This window comes from Thermobia domestica, chromosome 18 (genome assembly GCF_964235325.1).
Source record: "Thermobia domestica chromosome 18, izTheDome1.hap1.1, whole genome shotgun sequence".
NCBI classification, from domain to species: domain Eukaryota; kingdom Metazoa; phylum Arthropoda; class Insecta; order Zygentoma; family Lepismatidae; genus Thermobia; species Thermobia domestica.
The window spans coordinates 181,861,704-181,883,506 of NC_137471.1; the positions used below are offsets into that span (position 1 = coordinate 181,861,704).

A 21,803-nucleotide genomic window follows, 5' to 3' on the forward strand; every position below is an offset into this window, starting at 1 on the left:
TGAGTTTAATCGAAGAAATTGGCTTAATCAATAATCCTTCATATTAATCGGTGTAATAAGCGTCCATTCAGTTAAGGTACACCTTGCCGAGTCCTTTGTTTAACTCACTGTCTCGTTCACAACCCCCTCTTGTTATAAAGTACTACTTGCGGCTCATTTACTTTAATAACGGCTTATACAACACTTGCGAAAAACACTAATATCTGCATTACTATTCTTACAAATCATTTATGGAATTTTGAAGACAGTTCTAGTTTTCCTAAAACATAGCGTAATTCAAATCCTTTTAAAAAAGTCTGGTTTCGAGATAATAATATGATCAGCAAAACTTGCTGAATGATCTTCCACACACACACTTACACCAACTTCGGCTTACAAGTCTGCAGTTCTCTCTCCTTTCTTCTTCCTTTTCTTCTATTCTCTTTCTTTCTGTACTACCTGGTGGCAGCACAATTAATGGAAAGCATTTACCATACGAACTGTAGGAATTCAAATGAACGTCTCAAAATACACTAACGCAGAATTTGCGTTGAAGCGAAAAAATATATCAAGCAAAAATTTGGAGCAGTTACATTGCAAATGTTCCGGAGGCAAGACATGGAAATCGCAAGAATGTGTTTTTTTTATTTATTCTCATCAGTTTCTCATTTCAAAATTCTTTGTATACATTTTTGCCCTGAAGCTAGTGCTATTTCGCCTGGCATCTGGTAAAATATAAGTTTGTACAGTATTATAATAAGAATTTTTACTTAATACTGCGCAAAAAATTCGTATTGTGTGTCATTTGTTTAATATAGCATTCAAAAGATATAACCGAAAAATATATGTTAATAATCATAACCTATTGAGTAATCGAGAACAATATATAATGATTCCAATGATGTATAAAATATTTATAACAGTTTTTAAAACATTCACCGCTCGAAATCGAAAATGACATCAATAATCACTACAGTTTGGAAACACGTCTCAAATAAATAAAAAAGTAAGAAATTGTTTGTGATTCATATCTAGGCCCATTCGTTCTGTAAGACGCTCGAAAATTTTGGAGGAGATAAGGATTGGAAATAATTTCCTAACTTATTTCGGATTTTTACCGTTTACTTGCAACTATTCTACAAGCACCTTTACGGAAAAAAAATATTTATTTTCATTTTTAGTAGTTATGTTTGACAAATTAGGAGTTTGTTCTTTGTACAATTTAGAAATTTGTAAGAATATCCGTAGTTGGAAACTATAAAGAAAGTTTTAATTCGTTCTATTTCAATCCCTTTACAATTCAAATTTTTGTTTGCGCTGCTCTGAGCTGTGATCGTGTTTTTCCCTGCCGGTGTTGAAATTCTGGAAATCTAAATATTCATTTGCATTCACCCCAGCTTTACCACGGCAGGTCACGATCACTTCCGCACTTATATCTTATTGAAACCGAAGCTGGGCACACAGATCAATAAAACGTAAGTACCGTAAAATAAAATATGTATAAACGGTGGATTTTGACAAAAGTATCAACGAACGAGAATTACTATACAATATAAATCACAAGACCTAGTTAAACTATGTAAAAGTATAATATTCCTAAATACGAAATATACAATTAAAATGACACGGAAAATTACAAGCAATCAAGAAACTATTATTGACGTTCCTTGATTATTTTAACCTTGCCTCTATTTAACTGTTTGAGTACGTTCAACGAAGTGGTGGCTTTTAAATATATGAGGGAATCAATGTTTTAACTATTCACAGTTAATCTTCGACCGGCCAGCTGATATCACTCGAGCCCTGGGGTATAATTCACTAGATGACAGGTTCACACAAGGTTCCTTGGGCGGGGGCTAGGATAAGTTTGGAGCTACGGAGGTTAATTTTGCTGGTAGAAGTAACTGATGTCTTCACTGTTGCTGGTAGTTCCTGTTACTCGACGATACGAACTCAAACGTTCATTACGAAAAAACTGATATTACAGACAAAGTTGAGAATGCTAGCACGTATTATATATGTATATATTACTTCATTTGAGATAACTCACAAAATTAAACTTTCAATTTAGCTCAACCCTTCCAAGCGGAGCGCTTCCTTCTATTACTTCTGAAAAATAACGTACCCCACTCGCCTTGGTGGGTGCTCTGCGTTCCTATTGTCCTATTTCTTTTGAATTCCAAAAAACGAGCCGGTGATAGCCGAAACGTTGCCTTTAGGGGGTTATGCTGTGTACAGTACTTAAATTTTGTACGAAACAATTTACATTTTGATTTAGTTTCGCATTTTTGCATAGTAAATAAAACGGACAAACCAATACTTCCAAGGTTGATTCTGTGGTCAGATGGTTAACGCGTTGATGTCTGGAATAAATGGTCGTGGGTTCAAGTCAGAGTAGTTTTAACATTTTTCATTCTAAATATGTTTCTATATGTTCACATATAATATTAATATTTCTTTTCTTGCGTTTCACGTATGTTATCTTAGGTCATGTGTTCATGGATTAGGGTTGTTTAAACCAGGTTTCGTTATATATACTTACAGTTTCCTATCTTTTCTTCAAAATGGATTTCTATATGTTCACATTTGTTAATAATTATTTATATATTTCAATTTTAGTGTTCATAGGTTAGCAGTGATTAGGTAAGGGTATGTTTGCAGAAAATATAGAACGATGCCAAAGCACATTTTTTTACACAACTATGCGTTATTTTTCCTTAATTCAGAAAGTTACTACGTGTGTGTGTTATGCAGCTAAACCTTCCATTCACTGTTAGTGCCGGTGGCATCAATTTTCCGGACGTACACGCATTGTCAAATAGTTCTTTTTCTTCAAAAATGACCCATGGATTATTATTCTGATAAAAAAATATAAAGTATCTGTGTTAAAATTGTATTGGTTTTATTTGAACAGACACATTTTTACACTATCTTTTAGAACATTCATTCCAAAACTGGTGTCGAGTGCGGCGTAATATCACGATTATTTTTTTTTAACTATATACATAAATCTAAGTTGTGTGTTATTGTTCATAATGTACATGAAGACAAACAAAGGTTTTTAGACTGAAAGTATGCTGTGTGTGACGGCAGTCTTCTAGAACGAATTTGCTCGTCCATGCGTCTGTCAACGAGCATCAGAACAAAATGGTTAGAAAATATAGAGAAACGTTTCTTGCTATTGGTTCAGCCTCCAAAGAATAGGTTCCTTCTTATTTAACTCTCTATTCAAACCTAAATTGGTTCATGTTAACCATTTCGAATTTCAACGTTTATCGCTGTACAGTGAATATTGTAATATGGCGAGAATAATTTGTTTGCAAATGATTTAGCGTCTTAACACAATTTCACTACTATCCAATGTACCTTTTCGAAAACGAACATGGTGCAAATTTACTATTGCATCCAATCTCAAAAGTAATTTTTGTGTAGAATAAACGGTAAATGCTTTCATGATGCTGTTTCTTATAATTATTTCAGCGTCCTTCGATTAGATTGAATTTTCTCGGTTAACCTATACTCAAACCGAATTTTCTTCAGACTAGCCAGTAGTTTCAGACTTAGCTAATGAAACCGTAGAACAGAACGGTAAACGAAAACGAGAAGTGATTGTTCCAAATGATCCTGTGTCTATACACAACACATAATGACTGGGTAGACCCTCTGCCAAAATGGGCTCTTTTCCAGATTCTGTATTGCTGCCAGTTTTAGTGCCGATTACATCGCTTATTGCTGTAGAACGAAGACGGTAACAGGAAAGTGGAAGCGGTTTGCTGCCAAGAATTCAGCGTCTCAAAACAACATATCGCTACTATCCTAGATATTTCTAGTACTACTGGTTTCAAAATTGATCTCCGTAGAAAGAACACTGTAAAAGCTATCAGGAAGCAACTTTTTGCATGGGATGATGCATCACTAGCATAGGTTCCATCTTCTGTGTTGAAATCTTAATCAAACCAAACCAGGTTATACTAGCCACTTCCAATTTTAAATTTTATCGCCAGAGTACAGATGCATGGCAAGGCGACGTGTTTCAAAAAACAATTGAGTTTCGAACATAAAATGACTACAACACTCTACCAAAAGAAGAAATGGCTCAAATTCAATATTAATTTAGGTTTCAATAATTATTTCTATATCACAATCGCGGTAAGAGTTATGGAGGTGAGTTTTTACAATCAGCTGAGCGTTCTAAGATAAGGTTCCACATTTTACACTAAGCCCTATTCAAGGCGGAGCGATTTAAGTTAACCATTTGTGGTGTTGATATTTGTCATTGTAGGATAGAAACCGTAACAGACATTAACAACGGTTTGTGCAACTGATTGAGGGTCTGTAGTGGGCATATCATAACCAACAGTACGTTACGAAATCGGAAGTTATTGAAATTTTCTAAACTGGTAATTTCAATACTGATTTCTGTAGAGTAAGGACGATTAGAGATATCGAGATACGGTTTCGTACAATCGATTCAGCTTCTCAAGAATACATCCATCTCTTCCGTCCACCGTGAGCGTTTCAAATTAGCCACTTCTGATTTCAGCATTTATCCCTACAGAACTGAGAAGGTAACAGACAGCGAAGTGCGGCTTTCTGGAAACATTTCAATTTTTAAATTATACATATCGTGATTACCACAGAGCTCTCCCAAAAACGAACCGTTTTTAAATTTACTGTTACATCCGATTCTATATAGTTTTCAACTTTCGTTGCCATAGAACAAGGAGATAACCGGAATCAGTTTTCTGCAAGCAACTGAGCGTCTGTATACAATATATAGTGACTATTCAGGACACCGTCAAATACGGAAGTACTTCAAATTTACTATTACTTCCAATTTCAATACTTATTTTCGTAGAGGTAGATTGCTAAAATCTATCACGTTGTAGTTTCCTGTAATCGATTCTGCATTCAAATAGTATGTTTATTTTTTCCGTTGAAATTTAATTCAAACTGCACGTGGTTAAAATTATCCGCCTCCGGTTTTGAACATTTATCGCTACAAAACGAAAATGGTAACAGGTATGTAGCAGCTGTTGTTTAATAAGTGATTAGTAATCCTACTATTTAATTTTCATAGAGGAAAAGTGTATAAGATGTCGAGCAGCTCTTCTGCGATCGGATCAGCGTCCGAACGATACCTTCCACCTTCTTTCTTAACTTTCTATTCAAATTAGAAATGCTTGAAATTAACATTTTTTTCAACATTTGTCTCTATAGAGGTAAAAGACTAACGGATAACTAGTAATAGGTTTTTGAGATAGATCCAGCGTCCAAGGAACAGATTCCTTCTTTGATCTTCTTACTATATGGGAAGAAATTGTTACAGATGTACTACCTCAAGTTTGAGTATTGAATTCGTATATTTTGGAAGTCTTAGATTCACATTGTGAAACGATATTCACTTGTTTAATTTGAGTATTGTATAACATGTTTAATTCACCCCATCAGGTTGAAACTTGTAGTCGTGCATAAAAGAGTTGTACCTATGTAACAGATGTTTGGCAGAAGTTATGTGAATGGTTAATAAAAAATGTGGCGCCTTCACACTTTCTTTTTCACTGCCACGAATTTTTACCTTTATCCTGATTTGAAATATTACTTTAGTACTAGACAATGCTGTTATTTTTTTCGTTTTCCAGCCAATGATGTATGTTTTAACCACTACAAGATTTTACAATTCCGACATTTACGTTCGTTATTTCACACATTCCGCTAACACCGTATCAGTTGTTCATAAACGCAAATATTTTACGAATTTTGTAACTTTTTGAAGTTGTTCATTATAGTTGTCTTAGTGTGAAAGTAATATTTCTGAGATTTTTAAACACTTCTTTATTTCCTTTCTCCATTTGTATGCAATATTATCCCGCTTCTTTCCCACTACTAACTAGCATATGAATAAAAGCTCAAGATATTAGCTCTCTGGTAAAACCCAGGACTTACAACAAAACATTAAGTTCATGAGTTTGATTCCCGTTTGATTCAATTTTTTAGTATATAATGATATATACATTAGTGCATCAAAAATTGTGTGAGTGAAGTTTCTTCCGGTTCAGCAGACTTCAGTTGATATGTGTGTCTCCAAAGTTTACTAGTTTGTAAAATTCTAAAGGTTAATACCAGTAATATCACTTTGCCGGAGAAATTTGCTTTGGATGTATAATAATTTTTGTAATTGCTGGTTGTTGCTCCAATCAGTGGAATAAATATAGTTGTTAGAATAGACGTATCACGCAGCTACAGTTTTACTTGCAATCGATCAGGAAGGAGAAAATATCTGTTGACCGGCTTTACAAAATCTCATCTGAACTGTGAACAATTCTACAGAAAGACCAGTTTGAGAAAAGGATGATCATCTCTTTTATCTCAAAAAATAGAAAGGAAGAATAATGGTTCCCATAATCTAGTTTGATCTACTAATCCTCATAAACATGATTTAATTTTTTTTAACTATTAGCTTTCGGAAAAATTAACATGCACATCTGTGCATGTTCGGCCTGTTTTGTATATATTTGTGATTCTATATACGTTCACAATTTTTTAAGTCAGGGCTGATAGGGTGCTGAAAGGGTTAAAAATGCTTAACAATCAGCAAAAAGACGTTCAATTTTGAATAACTTACTTAGCGTGAGATGAACGCAAGAAAGTTTAAGTGCTATATATATAGTTAACATTTACAGTAGGAAGACATTACATATTTTTACACAAATAATGAAATCGATATGTCTACCTTAAGCGGGTCATGTCGCTTGCGTCAGTAATATGCATGTGAGCTGTAAAACTTTTGTGAGAGGTTGATGTGTCAAAAGCGATAAGATACAGTACTCTAAGAAGGGCTATAATAATCCAAGTTGGAATGGTTTAGTGTAGGATGATATCCAGTTGAGAAGTTAAATTTATGTGGTGTGGGACTTTGGGTTTTGTTAATCACTGCGTGAATGAGTTTCGTATATTCTTGAATGTATACTAAGGTTTATAGTGAAGTATATATTTTACTTTTTAAGCTTTTAATATTTACTGCTAAACTTACACAGTGAAAATTACTATGAAAACTTCAAATGAATGTCACGTTTGTTGCAATTAATTGATTCTTTCTGCCTTCATTCACAATTTCGCGAACGTATGCTCAGTATGTTGTACTTCCTTGAAACCAGCGAAACAAATATTTGATCACGAGGGTGCTACCTGTGCAAAGGAATGTGCAGAAAACCAATGCTTAACTTCAACTTTTAAATTTCACAGATGATACAGTAAATACAACCATGACCAAGCTTATGCTTATTGTCCCTGGTTCAGAATTTATGCAGGATCTTGATCGTACTTTAGTGAGATGTGGACTAGTTTCAAGACGCAATTATGCGAAGAAAATACACTTTGTCTGAAATAGTATAAATAAAATGTATCCTTTCTTCGAAATGCGATGGTAAAATCGAAAAAAAAAATTTCTTGAAAATTTATTTCAAATGTTAATTATTATTATTATTATTATTATTATTTTGTAGTTTTTACGTTGTAAGTGTTTATAAGTGTCCAGTGTTCATTACAACATTAGACATATAGTATTACGTGATTTTATTCCTCCGTTAAAGGTACGTAGATATACTTCGTGAAGAGTGTCCGTAGGTGTTCTTCCGTGCGTATTGTATTGTAGTATCGCGGGAATGAAACAGGTAATATTAATGTGAATTACGGAGGAAAAAGATTGATTCTTCGATATTTTTCCTAAGAAGTACGTAGATATACTTCTCCATATAAGTAGAAGGACGTTCGGAAAGGGTAAGGCGTTGTTTGAAAGTGAAATAATGCAAACACTTTGTTTCCCAGTAAATAATTTTTTAAGTCGTATACTACAAGCCTATTGCTGTTTCTGACGTAGCTATTGATAAAACATCTAAATAAGTCTATAAGTTGATTTGAAGTTTACAGCTTAATTTTACAATATCCCCTTGAAAACGTAGTTTTTCTATAATTCTTTTTATGCTAGCAAAATTGTGATCACTTGATTGCATCAGGCAATGCGTGATGAAGTTCTGTACATTGGCTATTAATTTTATATGGTAAATTTATGTATTATGAAATGTGCGGAATTTGCCCGTTTTCATCTCGTGAGTCGTAGATCACTTGCTCACTGGTATAGCGTAAAGACACCTGCTAAGGATAATCCACTCACAACTTTTAGCGTAAAATTTAATTTCAATCGTTTCAGCTATTTCTGTAGCTAATGCCAGATTAGGTTGCTGTCAACTTTTTTGTACTGAGGTATTGTATGCAGATTGTTCGTCTTCTCTCCCTTGAATGTTTATTTCCGAAAACTCTGCTGTACGCGACTTCTTTAAAAGTAAAAAAGCTAGTGTGCCAGCTGTCCTTTCTCTAACAAGAGAGACCACTCAGATTATAATATTTGACGTACAATTTTAATCCTCTTCCCGTCTTTATGATACCCATTTGAATGAACGTAACGTAATATAATGCCACTTAAATGAACATGCTCAACATATTAAATTATATATTTCAAATAGTTCAGCTCCCTGTATTTTCTAATGTGATGCATAACATATTTCTTCAGTTTTACGGTATTTAGAGTGTAGCATTTATCTTCGCCTGCCCTTTTTACTTTTAGCGTAAAAAACAATAATATCTAGTGTTTCACGGTGCTAATAACACTCGTGGGGCATTGTTTGCAAAAATCCTGTAATAGCAGGATTCCAAACCTAGTATATATTTCGATTTCTGCGAAGAGCATTACAGTGGGTTATGATAAATTCTATGTTGAAAGCACAAATATAAAAGCACTAGTAATAATCTAAGAGTAACGAAGGTGCTAATGGTTGTCCATATTACCTTAACGTGAAATTCTGGAATCATTATATCATGTATTTCAAATAAGTACATAAAGATTACAAGAAATTGAAAACTCTATGCTTCTCAAATGTATTTAATTTATTAGAATGTATTAGATGTAACTACGTTGTTACATATCAATATACGCAAATTTTACTATCTCAAGGTATCAGACTATATAAAGACGCAACTAGAAATTAGTATATTTAATGAAATCACGTATCTTGTGCAAAATTTTAAAAGCTGTTATATCGTCCCTTTGTTTCTTTGTAATCATAGTGACAGTTTCTTGTAGCTGTAGTTGCAAAATGCTCTTCCGATTTTTAAATTTTCTGACACAAAAAGTAACGATATATAAATAATGTTAGTGACAACGGGTATCTATTTTCACTTATAATAATGAAATGTTTATTCCACATAGCACAATATAAGTATTTTTGTATGTACCTGAGTTAACTCTGATATCGTATTTATCGTGATGGACATGTCTTTGACCAGGTAATGGCGACTGCTTTGAAACAAATGCAGAGTATGAGAATTAAATCATAGAGTCATATATGTAGATTCGTGTGCAGAAGATACATACTTCTGGGTCATGATCGCAGTGGGTCATGGTGAGTGGTGGGTCGTAGTTGGCCATGGTGATGGTGGGTCGCAGTGGGTCGCTTGCTGTTGACTAACGATCGACTGACCCACCGACTCAATCACTGACTCCAATTGTGGCACCTTTCAGAATATCCGTACAGATTTTGGAAAGTACCAAACGATATGTAATGGTTACGTTTTAGGTTAAGGTATTGCTAGTCTGCTGTTTCATTTCTGAATGCAATTACGATTGGCCATGACTTTTTCTCCATATTGTTTTGTGAGAAAACGTTAATGAGCAATAGAAAATACAACTGTTTTTCGATTCGGATTGGTTTGGGTTAACAGCTTGAAAATGAAATCGCTTAATGTCCAACGATTATAACTGTTAGTTTAAGGAAGACTATGATTGAAGCAAGTGAATTATGATGGACGAATTGGTGGAATGAGGAATTGGAAGTGTCCCGAGAAAACCCACGAGCATTATGTTGTCCGTCTCAACCTTACTTGCCTTGTGAACGAACCAGGCACCCCACCCATCAGATTGTTTAGTAGGCGGGGTCTCACTTTCGATTCCCGATGAGAAAGCCTTTGAAATATAAAATGCCCTCGATAAATATTTGTTCGTGTCCCTGTCGTTCAAGGTTATTTAAATTACCTGTAAAATAATAATAGTGTTTTCGTTCGGCATTTACAACACGTTCCATATATTCGTTCAAGAAAAATTGATAAAAATAATTATTCTTTTTTTATATTTTGAGAATATATCAGTATAACGCATACATAGTCCAATGTATTTTACCCAAAGAAAGGGTGTTACTTCGAAAGGGTATTGTGATGAAGACAAATCCTACTTAGCTTCTGTTAAGGCATCCGAAGGTTCGATTTTCACATTATCGAGTAGCTGACACTTTTTTTTTTATCTTTTCTTTGCAAAGTATCTCTCATAACTCAACTCATCCTTATATAGGGTCCAAAGAATTTATTTTCATTTTCGTAACATCAGTATGTTTATTTGCATTGCAGTAGGACGTAATATTGAGGTCTCAAATATTCAGTAATAATAATAATAATAATAATAATAATAATAATAATATAGATAACACATTCCGTATGAGGTCACATTGTATTAAAGCCTGAAAAATCGCCAGCGTAAGCCAGAAGTTACAAAATAGTCGGGATTTGAGAGAAGTGTCAGGACCAACAGCACATACCCTCTCCATACGCTCCTACAACTAGCTAAATGTTATAACGGAAAGTTCCCCTACAACTAGCTAAATGCTATAACGGACAGTTTCCCTACAACAAGTTAAATGTTATAACGGAACGTTTCGAGGCAAATTTCGTGTAGAAAGTAGGGATTCTGTACTAACAAGAGCCGTAAGAAAATTTGTTTTTAAGTAATGGTTATGCCAGCTAAGCTACAGAAGACGTCGATGCACAGTGGTCAGAAACGCCGCAAAACCTGGGTAAAAATCCAAAATGTCAAGTACTGAAGGATGGAGTATGAGTAGCATACACGTTTAGTCCATACAATAGTGCATTCAAAAACAACATTAAGTATTTTTTAAATACGAATAGAACGTACATGTAGATAAGTAAAGTTTGTGTAATGTGTAATTAGAAGATTGCTGTACAGGAACTGGAAACAATACTAGAGCACCAGTCAGCGTCTCTGTTTGAGAACACAAGTGAACGAAAAGGAAACCCCACGAAACAGAAACGAAAGGAGAGTAGCAATGAGAGGAAGTACAGGGTTTGTATGATAAGTAATGAGACCAGGTCTGGAAACATTGTTTTATTTATCTGATCTGTACAGGGACTTAAAAGCTTTCGAAGTACTCTCCTCTTGCGTCGATGCACTTCTGCAATCGATGTTTCCACGCTGCAAACGCCCCCTGGAAGTCAGCAGCCGGCATGTCCTTTAGAAATGTGGTCACGGCTGCTTGGATGGCTGTGACGTCTGCAAAACGGGTTCCTTTCAAGCGTGGCTTCAGCTTCGGGAAGAGGAAGAAGTCGGCCGGGCTCACATCTGGGCTGTAGGGTGGTTGTGGAAGGACTTCCACCCCAATCCGGGTCAAAAAGGAGGTCACTAAGAAGGCGGTGTGGGCAGGGGCATTGTCGTGATGCAACTTCCACCGGCTAGCGATCGCCGGTCTTTTCCGCTTGACGCTCCTGTGCAGTCTCTCAAGGACTTGTTTGTAGAAGGCGGCGTTGACGGCTTGTCCTTGGGGTACAAACTCCTTGTGGACCACCCCCACATTGTCAAAAAAAACAATCAACATTGTTTTCACCTTTGACTTCGACATTCTGGCCTTCTTGGGGCGCGGGGACGCAGGAGTGTGCCACTCCGCGCTTTGACGTTTCGTTTCAGGGTCGTACTGGAACACCCACGACTCGTCACCTGTTATGACGTCATCTTCAAAGTTAGGGTCACTGTTCATGAGGTTCAACAGTTCCTGACAACAATCAACACGTCGTTGCTTTTGTTCGTCAGTCAACACTCGCGGCACCAGTTTCGCACAGATTTTTCTCATTCCCAATTGTTCCGTCACAATCTTGTGCACTGTTGTGTGGTTCATATCGAGTTCATCAGCAATCAATCTCAACGATAATCGACGGTCTGAGTTCAGGAGATCCCTCACTTTTGCCACAGTTTCGTCCGTAGTCACTGTTGTCGGGCGTCCAGCCCTCTCCAGATCCTCAACGCTTTCCCGGCCGTTCCGGAACGCACTGTGCCAACGAAACACCTGGGCTTTGGATAGGGCTTCCTCTTTGTAGGCCTCCGTGATGAGAGAAAGCGTCTGAGTAGCCGTTTTCCCCAGGCGAACGCAAAATTTGATCGCATAACGCTGTTCGATGGAACCCTCCATGTTTGTTGATTTTCCGCCGTGACAAGAATGTTCACAAGGGCTTTGTCCAAGGCTTGTCCGCGCTCCACTAAGGCTCGGAGCCAACTGACGCGCGGTGCGTTGCTTTGCTCGGACCCCCCCCCTACATCCTCCATCACCGACAAACCCGCTCCAGCGACACGCGCGCCGCGGCGCGGCGAGTCTCATTACTTATCATACAGACCTTGTATATAACTGCTCTCCAGAAACGAACCTGGAGGAATAATGTCATATAAAATCTTAGCATATAAGTAGTAGGAGAAATGCACTGTTGTGGTGATAAATCATTGAGTTATAAAGAAAAAGTACCAAGAGGTACCAGTAAGATTCCGGCATGGGTGTGAAGGATAACACGTGTAGGTAACGTACATAACAAAAATTGTTGCACATGTTTGTACATTTTCAGAGTAGTCACCTGTTAACATGTGTCAGTACATAAAACAATGCAGAATTTGACACATACTATATCCGCACTGTCATACTATATTATGACTGTCTTGACACGTTTCGCTTTTCATTTGGTCTTTATCAGAAGGAAGATAGGTGAATTATTAAACCGCACGTCATTCGCTGTACTTTCGAGGAGATTGGTTTGAGAACAGTATGTATAGGACGTGCAACAGTGGAAATCGCAATCTAACGTAGATTTTCTTTTCAGGCCTAATTGCTTTGATATTGTACATTAGTCTTTGTGATTATACCCAATGTGCTTTTTAAATTCAGAAAGTGGTTTATTATCTGCTTTTTTCATGAATAATGCCGTTTAGGCCTACCAGAAGAGACCTTTTTAACGTAATGCGGGAAAAGGCAGGCAAACATCATTCTGAACAAAAAGGACACTTGGAAGAGTACATTATAGGAAAGCTGCGAATTCAGGATAATGAAGAAAAGTGCAAGGAGATAAAGACAGCTATCAAACTGTTCTGCAACAAGATTTTCCAGCGACTAGATAGTTGTTCCAGAATGGTTGATAGGTGTCTTGAACGATATTCTGATTGGTTTAATGCACATGCAAAGTTACTATTTCTGGAGCTGGCAACTGAAGCTGAAGAAAGTGCAACTACGTCTGGCAGGGGGAGATCTGGTAAATGTTTTCAAGAAAGTAATGAATCTGTTAAGAGGAGGAAAACCAATGAACTTCGTGAGTCGTATGGTTCTGGCGTTCTGTCTTATGCAACAGAAATGAAACTCCGTAAAGAAGGAAAGATCACAGCATCAAACCTGGTGAAAAAAATAATACTATCTTCGCCAACAAGACCGAAGAAAATAAAGAGGCTTGGAAGACTGCTACGGCTGATCAGCGAATGGTATCGTATACCCCAGATGAAGTCTTGTCACTAATAGTAGAAGCAAAGCTCACCAAACACCAATACAACTTACTTCGGACCCAAGCTAAGGCGAAATCTGCTGACCTGAATCCTTCCTACCACCAAGTTCTGGAAGCAAAAAAAGAAAGCTATCCTCCGTCTGTCTCTGCAACTGTTACTGCAATTGAAATCAGTCTACAAGATGGTTTAGATCACACAGCTAATCGACTTTTGCAAGTTCAGATGGCTGTTATCATTCAGATGAAGGAGAGTGAAGTAAGAAATCTCACCCCTTTCTGTAAATGGGGCAAAATCCCAGGCCATCATCTGTACGCTTCTGCAGACCTCTGCGGCTTCAGTTTCTTAAAGAAACTCCTCAAATATGTAACAAAGAAAAGGGGTACATCGAACAGCAAATTTCAAAATCAACGGATGTGATGTGTGCAGATAGACATATTTCTGTCACTCATCATTTGGTATTAACAATGGTTGATGGCAAGGTATGTAACGCTTTAACGGACACATCATCATCTCTGAGATGTTACATTTGTGGTGCTCTCCCGAAAGAGATGAATGACATGACTAAGGTACGGAAGATACATGCTAATCCGTTGCACTTCCAATTTGGGCTGTCAACACTTCATGCATGGATTCGGTTCTTTGAATGTGTTCTTCATGTCAGTTATCGTCTTGACATAAAGAAATGGCAGATCCGTGGTCAGGAAAATATGAACAAAGTTGCACAAAGAAAGAAGGACATCCAAGAGCGGTTTAAACAACAAACAGGCTTATTGGTAAACATACCTAACTTGGCGGAAGTGGGACCACTAACGACGGAAACATAGCACGTAAATTCTTCGCTGATCCAAAACTGTCTGCAAAAATAACAGGCATAGATGAAGTTCTAATTCATCGCTTTTCTTCCATCCTGCTCGCCATGTCTAGTGGTTATGACATAAACGTGTCATCATTTCAGAAATATGCACAAGAAACTGCAGAAAGATTTGTCAACCTTTATCCATGGTACTACATGCCAATATATGTTCACAAGATCTTATCCATGGCTCCGATATTATCACATCTGCTCTACTGCCAATTAGGCAGTTATCAGAGGACGCTCAGGAAGCGCGACGCGACAGAGAACACCATAGCAGAAAGACATCAAGAACGGAAGGAAATGTGGACCTCTTTCATCGGTTGCTTTTAACATCAGATCCTAAGCTACCCCATAAGAAGCTTGATACACTTTCTTCTGATGTTCTTCAGCTACTCATTTCACCTGCACAGCAGAAAAGTACAGATGCATGTAGTTCCAGTTCTGTGGACGTAATGGTTACACACTTCTCTGAAGACAGTTCTCACAGTAGTGGTAGTGAATAAGGTAAAGTAGGTAGGTCCAAACTTCTTACATACATATATATCTATTTTTGTTTATTTCTATTCATTTCGCCTATATGGGGCCACGTGCGCAGTACCTCCCCCTTGGCTACGGACCTGGTTCTGGACATAATTTACGATTTTTTTTGTTGGGTTTATGTTATAGTACCATAATTCCACATAGGAGCAACATACACCATGGGAATTTGAATTTCGCTCACACAATCATGCCTTTCGGACCACTGTGCGATGATGAGAATGAAAGAAATATTGGAATAAAGAAAGTGGGAGGAGGCAAAACACGGAGAAAACCTATGAACACGTTGTTTGTTCAGCACAATGTCCACTAGGCCGGAGCTGAGTGGAACAGGTTGTACCATTAAATGTACAACACTTCAGTAATAATAATAATAATAATAATAATAATAATAATAATAATAATAATAATAATAATAATAATAATGATATTAAAAGTTTTTTAGTTGCCTAAAATTTGGCAAAACTTGCTTAAACGTAGGGTTTTCGGGGAAGGGGTTCCGTACTTGCATGAGACACCTCTACAGCTACTCAAATTTAAACGAAAACTTTCCGCTAATACTTCGTGTAGAAAATATTCTACTGTACGTTTTCAGGAAAATAACTGTAATAAAAAGAATTGAATATAATTGAACACTAAAGCTTGTAATAAACTAACTTGTGGAGTTTGCAGATGTAATTAAAAAAGCTTTGTCTACAGTGCAATTGTTGCTTAAAGAAGCACAATTTCGAGAATCGAGATAAGACGAGAAATGTTTACGATACTTTTCGTCTCGTCTCGGTTCTCATGTCCAAAACATGACGATAGTGTGAGATAACCTTGTCCCACTAGCATTAAAGTGTTAAGTCTCATCCCGATTTTGTTTTGTTTGTTTTAGAACCGAGATGAGAAAATCGTCTTTCATGGGCAACATTACAATAAACCTAAATGTTTTTTCCCTAATACCATGTTTCTGGTTGTAATGGTATGACCTGAGCGATAATAAGTTTTTAATTCTTCGAGATAATTATTATTATTACTTGTATTATTTCTGAAAATTTGATAGTTCAAGTGTTGAAACAAACGAGTATTCAAATATTTGAATGTAATAAAGCGTGTGTTATCTCCGATCAATCGCCATCAAAATTCCTAAAGTAAAAAAAAAAAAAATGCTCGACGTGTATTCGATCCAAAAACCTCCAGATTACTGGTCAACCGCCTAGACCCCTAAACCACGATCACTACGCTATAAACGATTAGTCTTTAGTCTGGTTACGTTAAGTTTGTTTGCCTCAGTTTGGAATGTTGTATGTTATTTTTTTCTTCGTTTCAAAAAGCCTTTCATGTTCCTCTTACGATGATATTAGTGAATGATCTTCGGTACACTTTATATTAATAAGTTGACTTGCTCTTAAACCTTTGGATCGCAAGTTTGTTTTTTCTCCACATGAAACTATTGATAAGAGAGATTTAATTCTTATAATGTGCATTTGTTTCGAAGCAGGCGCCATTACCTGGTCAAAGACTTACGATCGCCACAATATAAATGATGGTTCAATTTGATATCGTGAAACAAACTACAGCCTCTTATTTAGAGAATAGAGAGATGTGGAGACTTCTCTCTGGTACTCCATTTCATATTTCTACAATATTTCATGTAATAAAACAAATTAAGCATAATCTTATCATGAAATATAGCGAACGATGATATTTTTTTGTTGCTACTTAATATTATCTCCATTCACATTTCCTTGTCTGTTGAATTTGTTACAGGCGCGATAACGTATTAGCTTTCCATGGAGAAGAGGATAGGTTTATTACATTAAACGAAGCAATTTCTCATTCAGATGTTGAATCACATACTTCAATGCAGTTTGGCAAAGGATTTCATCGATCACGTTTGTCAAGACATATGCTGCCACAGGAAAGTGAAAAGCGTCATACGTACCGAAAGAGTGATAAAAGCTTTAGTCAAAGTTCAATTTCGTCAAGCGGTAAGTTAGTGCATATAGGTAAAAAATCCCACATCTGCGGAGTATGTGAAATGGAATTTAGTGTATTTTCAAGTTTGGCTACGCACATGTTAATTCATACAGGTGGAAAACTACACACATACCAAGAGTGTGGTAAGAGATTTAGTCTACGTTCTAATTTGGGTAGACATACATTAATCCACACAGAAGAAAAAGCTCACAGGTGCCAAGAATGTGGTAAGGGGTTTAATCGACGTTCAACTTTGGTTGCACACAAGTTAATCCACTCAGGAGAGAAACCTTACACATGCCACGAGTGTGGTAAGGCATTTAATCAACGTTCATATTTGGCTAGACACATGTTAATCCACACGGGAGAAAAAGCTCACACATGCCAAGAGTGTGGTGCGGCATTTAAAACCCGTTCAATTTTGGCTAGACACATGTTAATCCACTCAGGAGAGAAACGTCACAAGTGCCAAGAATGTGGTAAGCGGTTTAATCAACGTTCAACCTTGGCTAGACACACGTTAATCCACACAGGAGAAAAAGCTCACATTTGCTACGAGTGTGGTAGGGCATTTAATCATCGTTCATATTTGGCTACACACATGTCAATCCACTCAGAAGAGAAAGGACACAAGTGCCAAGAGTGTGGTAAGTCATTTGGTCAACGTTCAGCTTTGGCTACACACATGTTAATCCACTTAGGAGAGAAACCTTACACATGCCACGAGTGTGGTAAGGCATTTAGTCAACGTTCATATTTGGCTAGGCACATGTTAATCCACACGGGAGAAAAAGCTCACATTTGCCACGAGTGTGGTAAGGCATTTAATCATCGACCAAATTTAACTACACACATGTTAATACACTCAGGAGAGAAACCGGAAAAATGCCAAGAGTGTGGTAGGGCATTTAATCACCGTTCAATTTTGGCTAGACACATGTTAATCCACTCAGAAGAGAAACATCACAAGTGCCAAGAATGTAATAAGGGGTTTAAACGACGTTCAACTTTGGCTACACACATGTTAATCCACACAGGAGAAAAAGCTTACATTTGCCACGACTGTGGTAAGGCATTTAATCAACGTTCATATTTGGCTACACACGTCTTAATTCACTCAGGAGAGAAACCTCACACGTGCCAAGAGTGTGGTAGGGCATTTGCGCAACGTTCAGCTTTTGCTACTCACATGTTAATCCATACAAGAGAAAATTATCTCACATGCCAAGAGTGTGGCCGCACATTTAATCGACGTTCAAGTTTGACTAGACACATGTCAGTCCACTCAGAAGAGAAAGGTCACAAGTGCCAAGAGTGTGGTAAGGCATTTGGTCAACGTTCAGCTTTGGCTACACACATGTTTATCCACTCAGGAGAGAAACCTTACACATGCTACGGGTGTGGTAAAGGATTTAGTCTACGATCAAATTTGGCTAGACACATGTTAATCCATACATGAGAAAAAGCTCACATTTACCATGAGTGGTAAGGCATTTAATCAACGTTCACATTAGGTTTCACATCTTAATTCACTCAGAAAAGAAACCTGAAACGTGCCAAGAGTGTGGTAAGGCATTTAATTGATAATTAACTTTGGCTACACAATCTTAATCAACACAGGAAAAAAGGTTGCACATGCAAAGAGTGTGGTAGGGGATTTAATCGACGTTCAAATTTGGCTAGACACATGTTAATCCATACAGGTGGCAAACAAATGCTAAAACTGTGGTTACGCGTTTAATCGACGTTCAAGTTTGGTTGGACACATCCACACAGGAGCAAAATCTCACACGTGCAAAGATCCTGGAATGGAATTTATTCAACGTTCATACGTGTTGATCCACATAGGACCAAAACCTCACTCGTGAATGATGCGGAAAAGATATAGTTTACGCTCAAACATTGCAATTTATTCCAATACACAAGTGAAAAACCAAAAAGATGCAAAGAGCGTAGCATGGCATTTACTTAAGGTTCACATATAGCAAATTAAATGCTAATCCACACAGGGCAAAAATCTCATACGCGCGGAGAGTGTAGAAAGACATTTACTGGCAGTTCACATTTGGCAAATCGCATGTTGAAGCACAGTTCAATAACCAAACACGAGGATAGGGTGTTCAACAGAATTTAGTTTCGATTCAGCTTTGGTAAGACACGTAACTAGGCATAGTATATAGAAAAGAATTTGACGCACTCACAAGTGGTCAATTTTTGGAAAGAGTGTTAAAGGAATCAGACCACACTAAGCCCTTGAAATTACCTTCCTGCCGTTTGTAATGGAATTTTGAGTTTTGGAAGAAGTTGTTAAGTCCGTATTTTGCGGGCAGATGTTACGGGAAATTGGTTCCGCATGTACCCTACGAACTGCGATTCTGCTTTGCCGCCACAGGCATTGCTGCATAGTGAAAAGATGGCTGACGCCCAGGAAGATTCGAGTGGTGATTTCACAAGTGAATGTTTATCTAAAGAAAATCTTCAAATATACCCCTTTCTGAAACTTATATGTAAGAGAGTTAGGGACACCGATAGTGAGGGTGCACCTTCATCATCAGCTAGAAGTGTAGATCCAGCGGAAAAGCATGTTCCATGTCTATTCCAACACTAGGACTTTCTGGACCATCTGCGTTTTGTCTGCATCTTGCTGGCCGATACATAGTTGCGCAGTTCCGCTTTCACCGCATGTATTTTTATTACCCGTTTCCAGGGCATTCTTTCATGCTTACTCACAGAAACTGTTGACAAATTGAAGATATGAATCGATCAAAAAATCAAGTCCTCGTCCCTTCCAAATCAGTTAAGCTGATCAGACAAACTTTAGGTTAAATTCGTATTAAGGGTGTATGTGTCAAAAAATGACTCACTAATAATAGAGAACATGATTGCACTCCAGTTGTTGACGTCTTTGATTTCAAAGCGACATTAATTTCAGTCTTATCCAAAGTGTTAATGACTTCACCGGAATTCATGCTGTATGTTCGGAAAGAGGATGTGTACCAAAAGTTCGTCACACAGTATCTTCTATACCTTCTCGCTCACAGTCGTTTCTGAAGCGCGGGATGATGTAAAGTGAATGTGCATGTGGGTTGTTAAAAATAAAGTTCGTACTTATGTTTCGTATTCCTTACCTATTTATTGTGTGCTCAGAAGTTCTTGAGTATACTGACTTACCAACTTTTCACTCGTTTTATAAGAAAAGTTGTTAACCCGCGGGGTTATCCTTTAATGTTATATAGGCGCTAGACAAGACGTTTATTTTGAAGGAACTGAAAAATAAACAGAACCCTGCAACACTCATCACTTCACCGCACTAGTGTACGAGATAGTTGAACAATTCTTAAAAATCATTTATTCATTGGTTTTCAAAGGGTTAATCCTTAGTCTTCTACTTCGGGTGACGTATACAAGTTTTTAAAGTTCACTCGGAAATACGATTAAAACGCAAGGGCCATTTTGGAACGATTTTTGGAATTTACGAGGGCCATAAAGTCTCAATGTCCATTTTTCATAAGTGTAATGGTAAACAAATCAATATTCACTAATAATTTTCATTCACATTATTTCCTACACAGCATATCATAAATTTAATATACTATTAATTTTGTTTAATTCTATTCAATAATAGTATTATTTAACATTATGTATTATTATTTAGTATGCACTAACTCAAACACTTAAAATAATTATTAATGCATTACAAGATACTTAACACCATTACGTAACACAATTACCTATATAACATCTAACTCGATTGTAATTAGTTTTTTTCATTACACAATGAATAATACTTGTCTATAATATTCATGTAACGAAATTATTTCAATACACCATTTGAAACAATAAAATTGTATAACTACATGTATATATTTCACTATTTCGTAATTAAATGAAACTTTTATCAATGAAACAATATCATATTTCAAAATATTCGCAATTAAATTTAATCAGCATAAAAATCAATAGCATGGTACTAATAAAACACGAAAATATCACATACAAATCAAATTGCAATAAAAAAACAAATAAACATTTTCATAATATTAAATGCATCATCACACTTACAACTACAACAATACTAATTAATTATAATACTCTACATTTATTACATTCCGGTTAGACGTTAACCTGGAATGGACTGAGCAGTAGATGGTTTGTCAGACCATTACACATTTATAGTGTCTTTCCTCCTAAATTTGGAAGATACCACCCACATAATTGTTATTGTTATTTATTTCCCGACCCCGAGACGAGGTTTAAAAGATAAAATAAAAGGTTAATGTTAAATAGAATATAGAAGGGTATAATACGAAAATAGCCTACTCGGGGCTTTAAACAAATACAAAATTACCCAAAATGGGACAGAACCTCATCTCATGCCTTGGCAAGCCACTTGGCATATTATTCTTTGCTTAATAAAAGGCTTCGGCCGTCCGGAAGTCACATAGTAGGCCACGGGCGCCTACTAACGCCAAAACGATATATACACATATCGAAGTGTATATACTTTTTTTTTATCCCAACGTACTAAGTGTAGGACATACATGATGGTTTAGTGTAAACGACAAAGCATAACTGGAACAATTAAGTTCATCTCTTAAATATTTCAAATATTCATCACATTCTATCAATCTTTTCATTGACTTTTCGATGTTTTCGTTTCGACTCTTGCTACGGTTAAATAAAGATAAATCTACTTTCACATCATTAAAATTCACATGAATTGTTGTTTCAAGTTCACACGACTCTACATTCAGACAATTTGGAGTTATGGCCTCTTATTCCTTTTCGCATACGTTTTTTTTTTGGTAAGTTCTAACCAAA

The 21,803-nt window shown here is 36.7% G+C and overlaps 1 protein-coding gene across 1 annotated transcript in view; it reads left to right on the plus strand.

Annotated features, from left to right (window-relative positions):
- Window positions 1-20,710, plus strand: part of LOC145674772 (uncharacterized) — a 38,825-nt gene extending 18,115 nt beyond the window's left edge. The window contains exon 2 of the mRNA XM_081744964.1: window positions 16,773-20,710. Within this exon, the coding sequence (XP_081601090.1) occupies window positions 16,773-18,441 (1,669 nt within the window). The 3' untranslated portion in view covers window positions 18,442-20,710. The remainder of the gene's footprint in view (window positions 1-16,772) is intronic.
- Window positions 20,711-21,803: the final 1,093 nt, after the last annotated feature.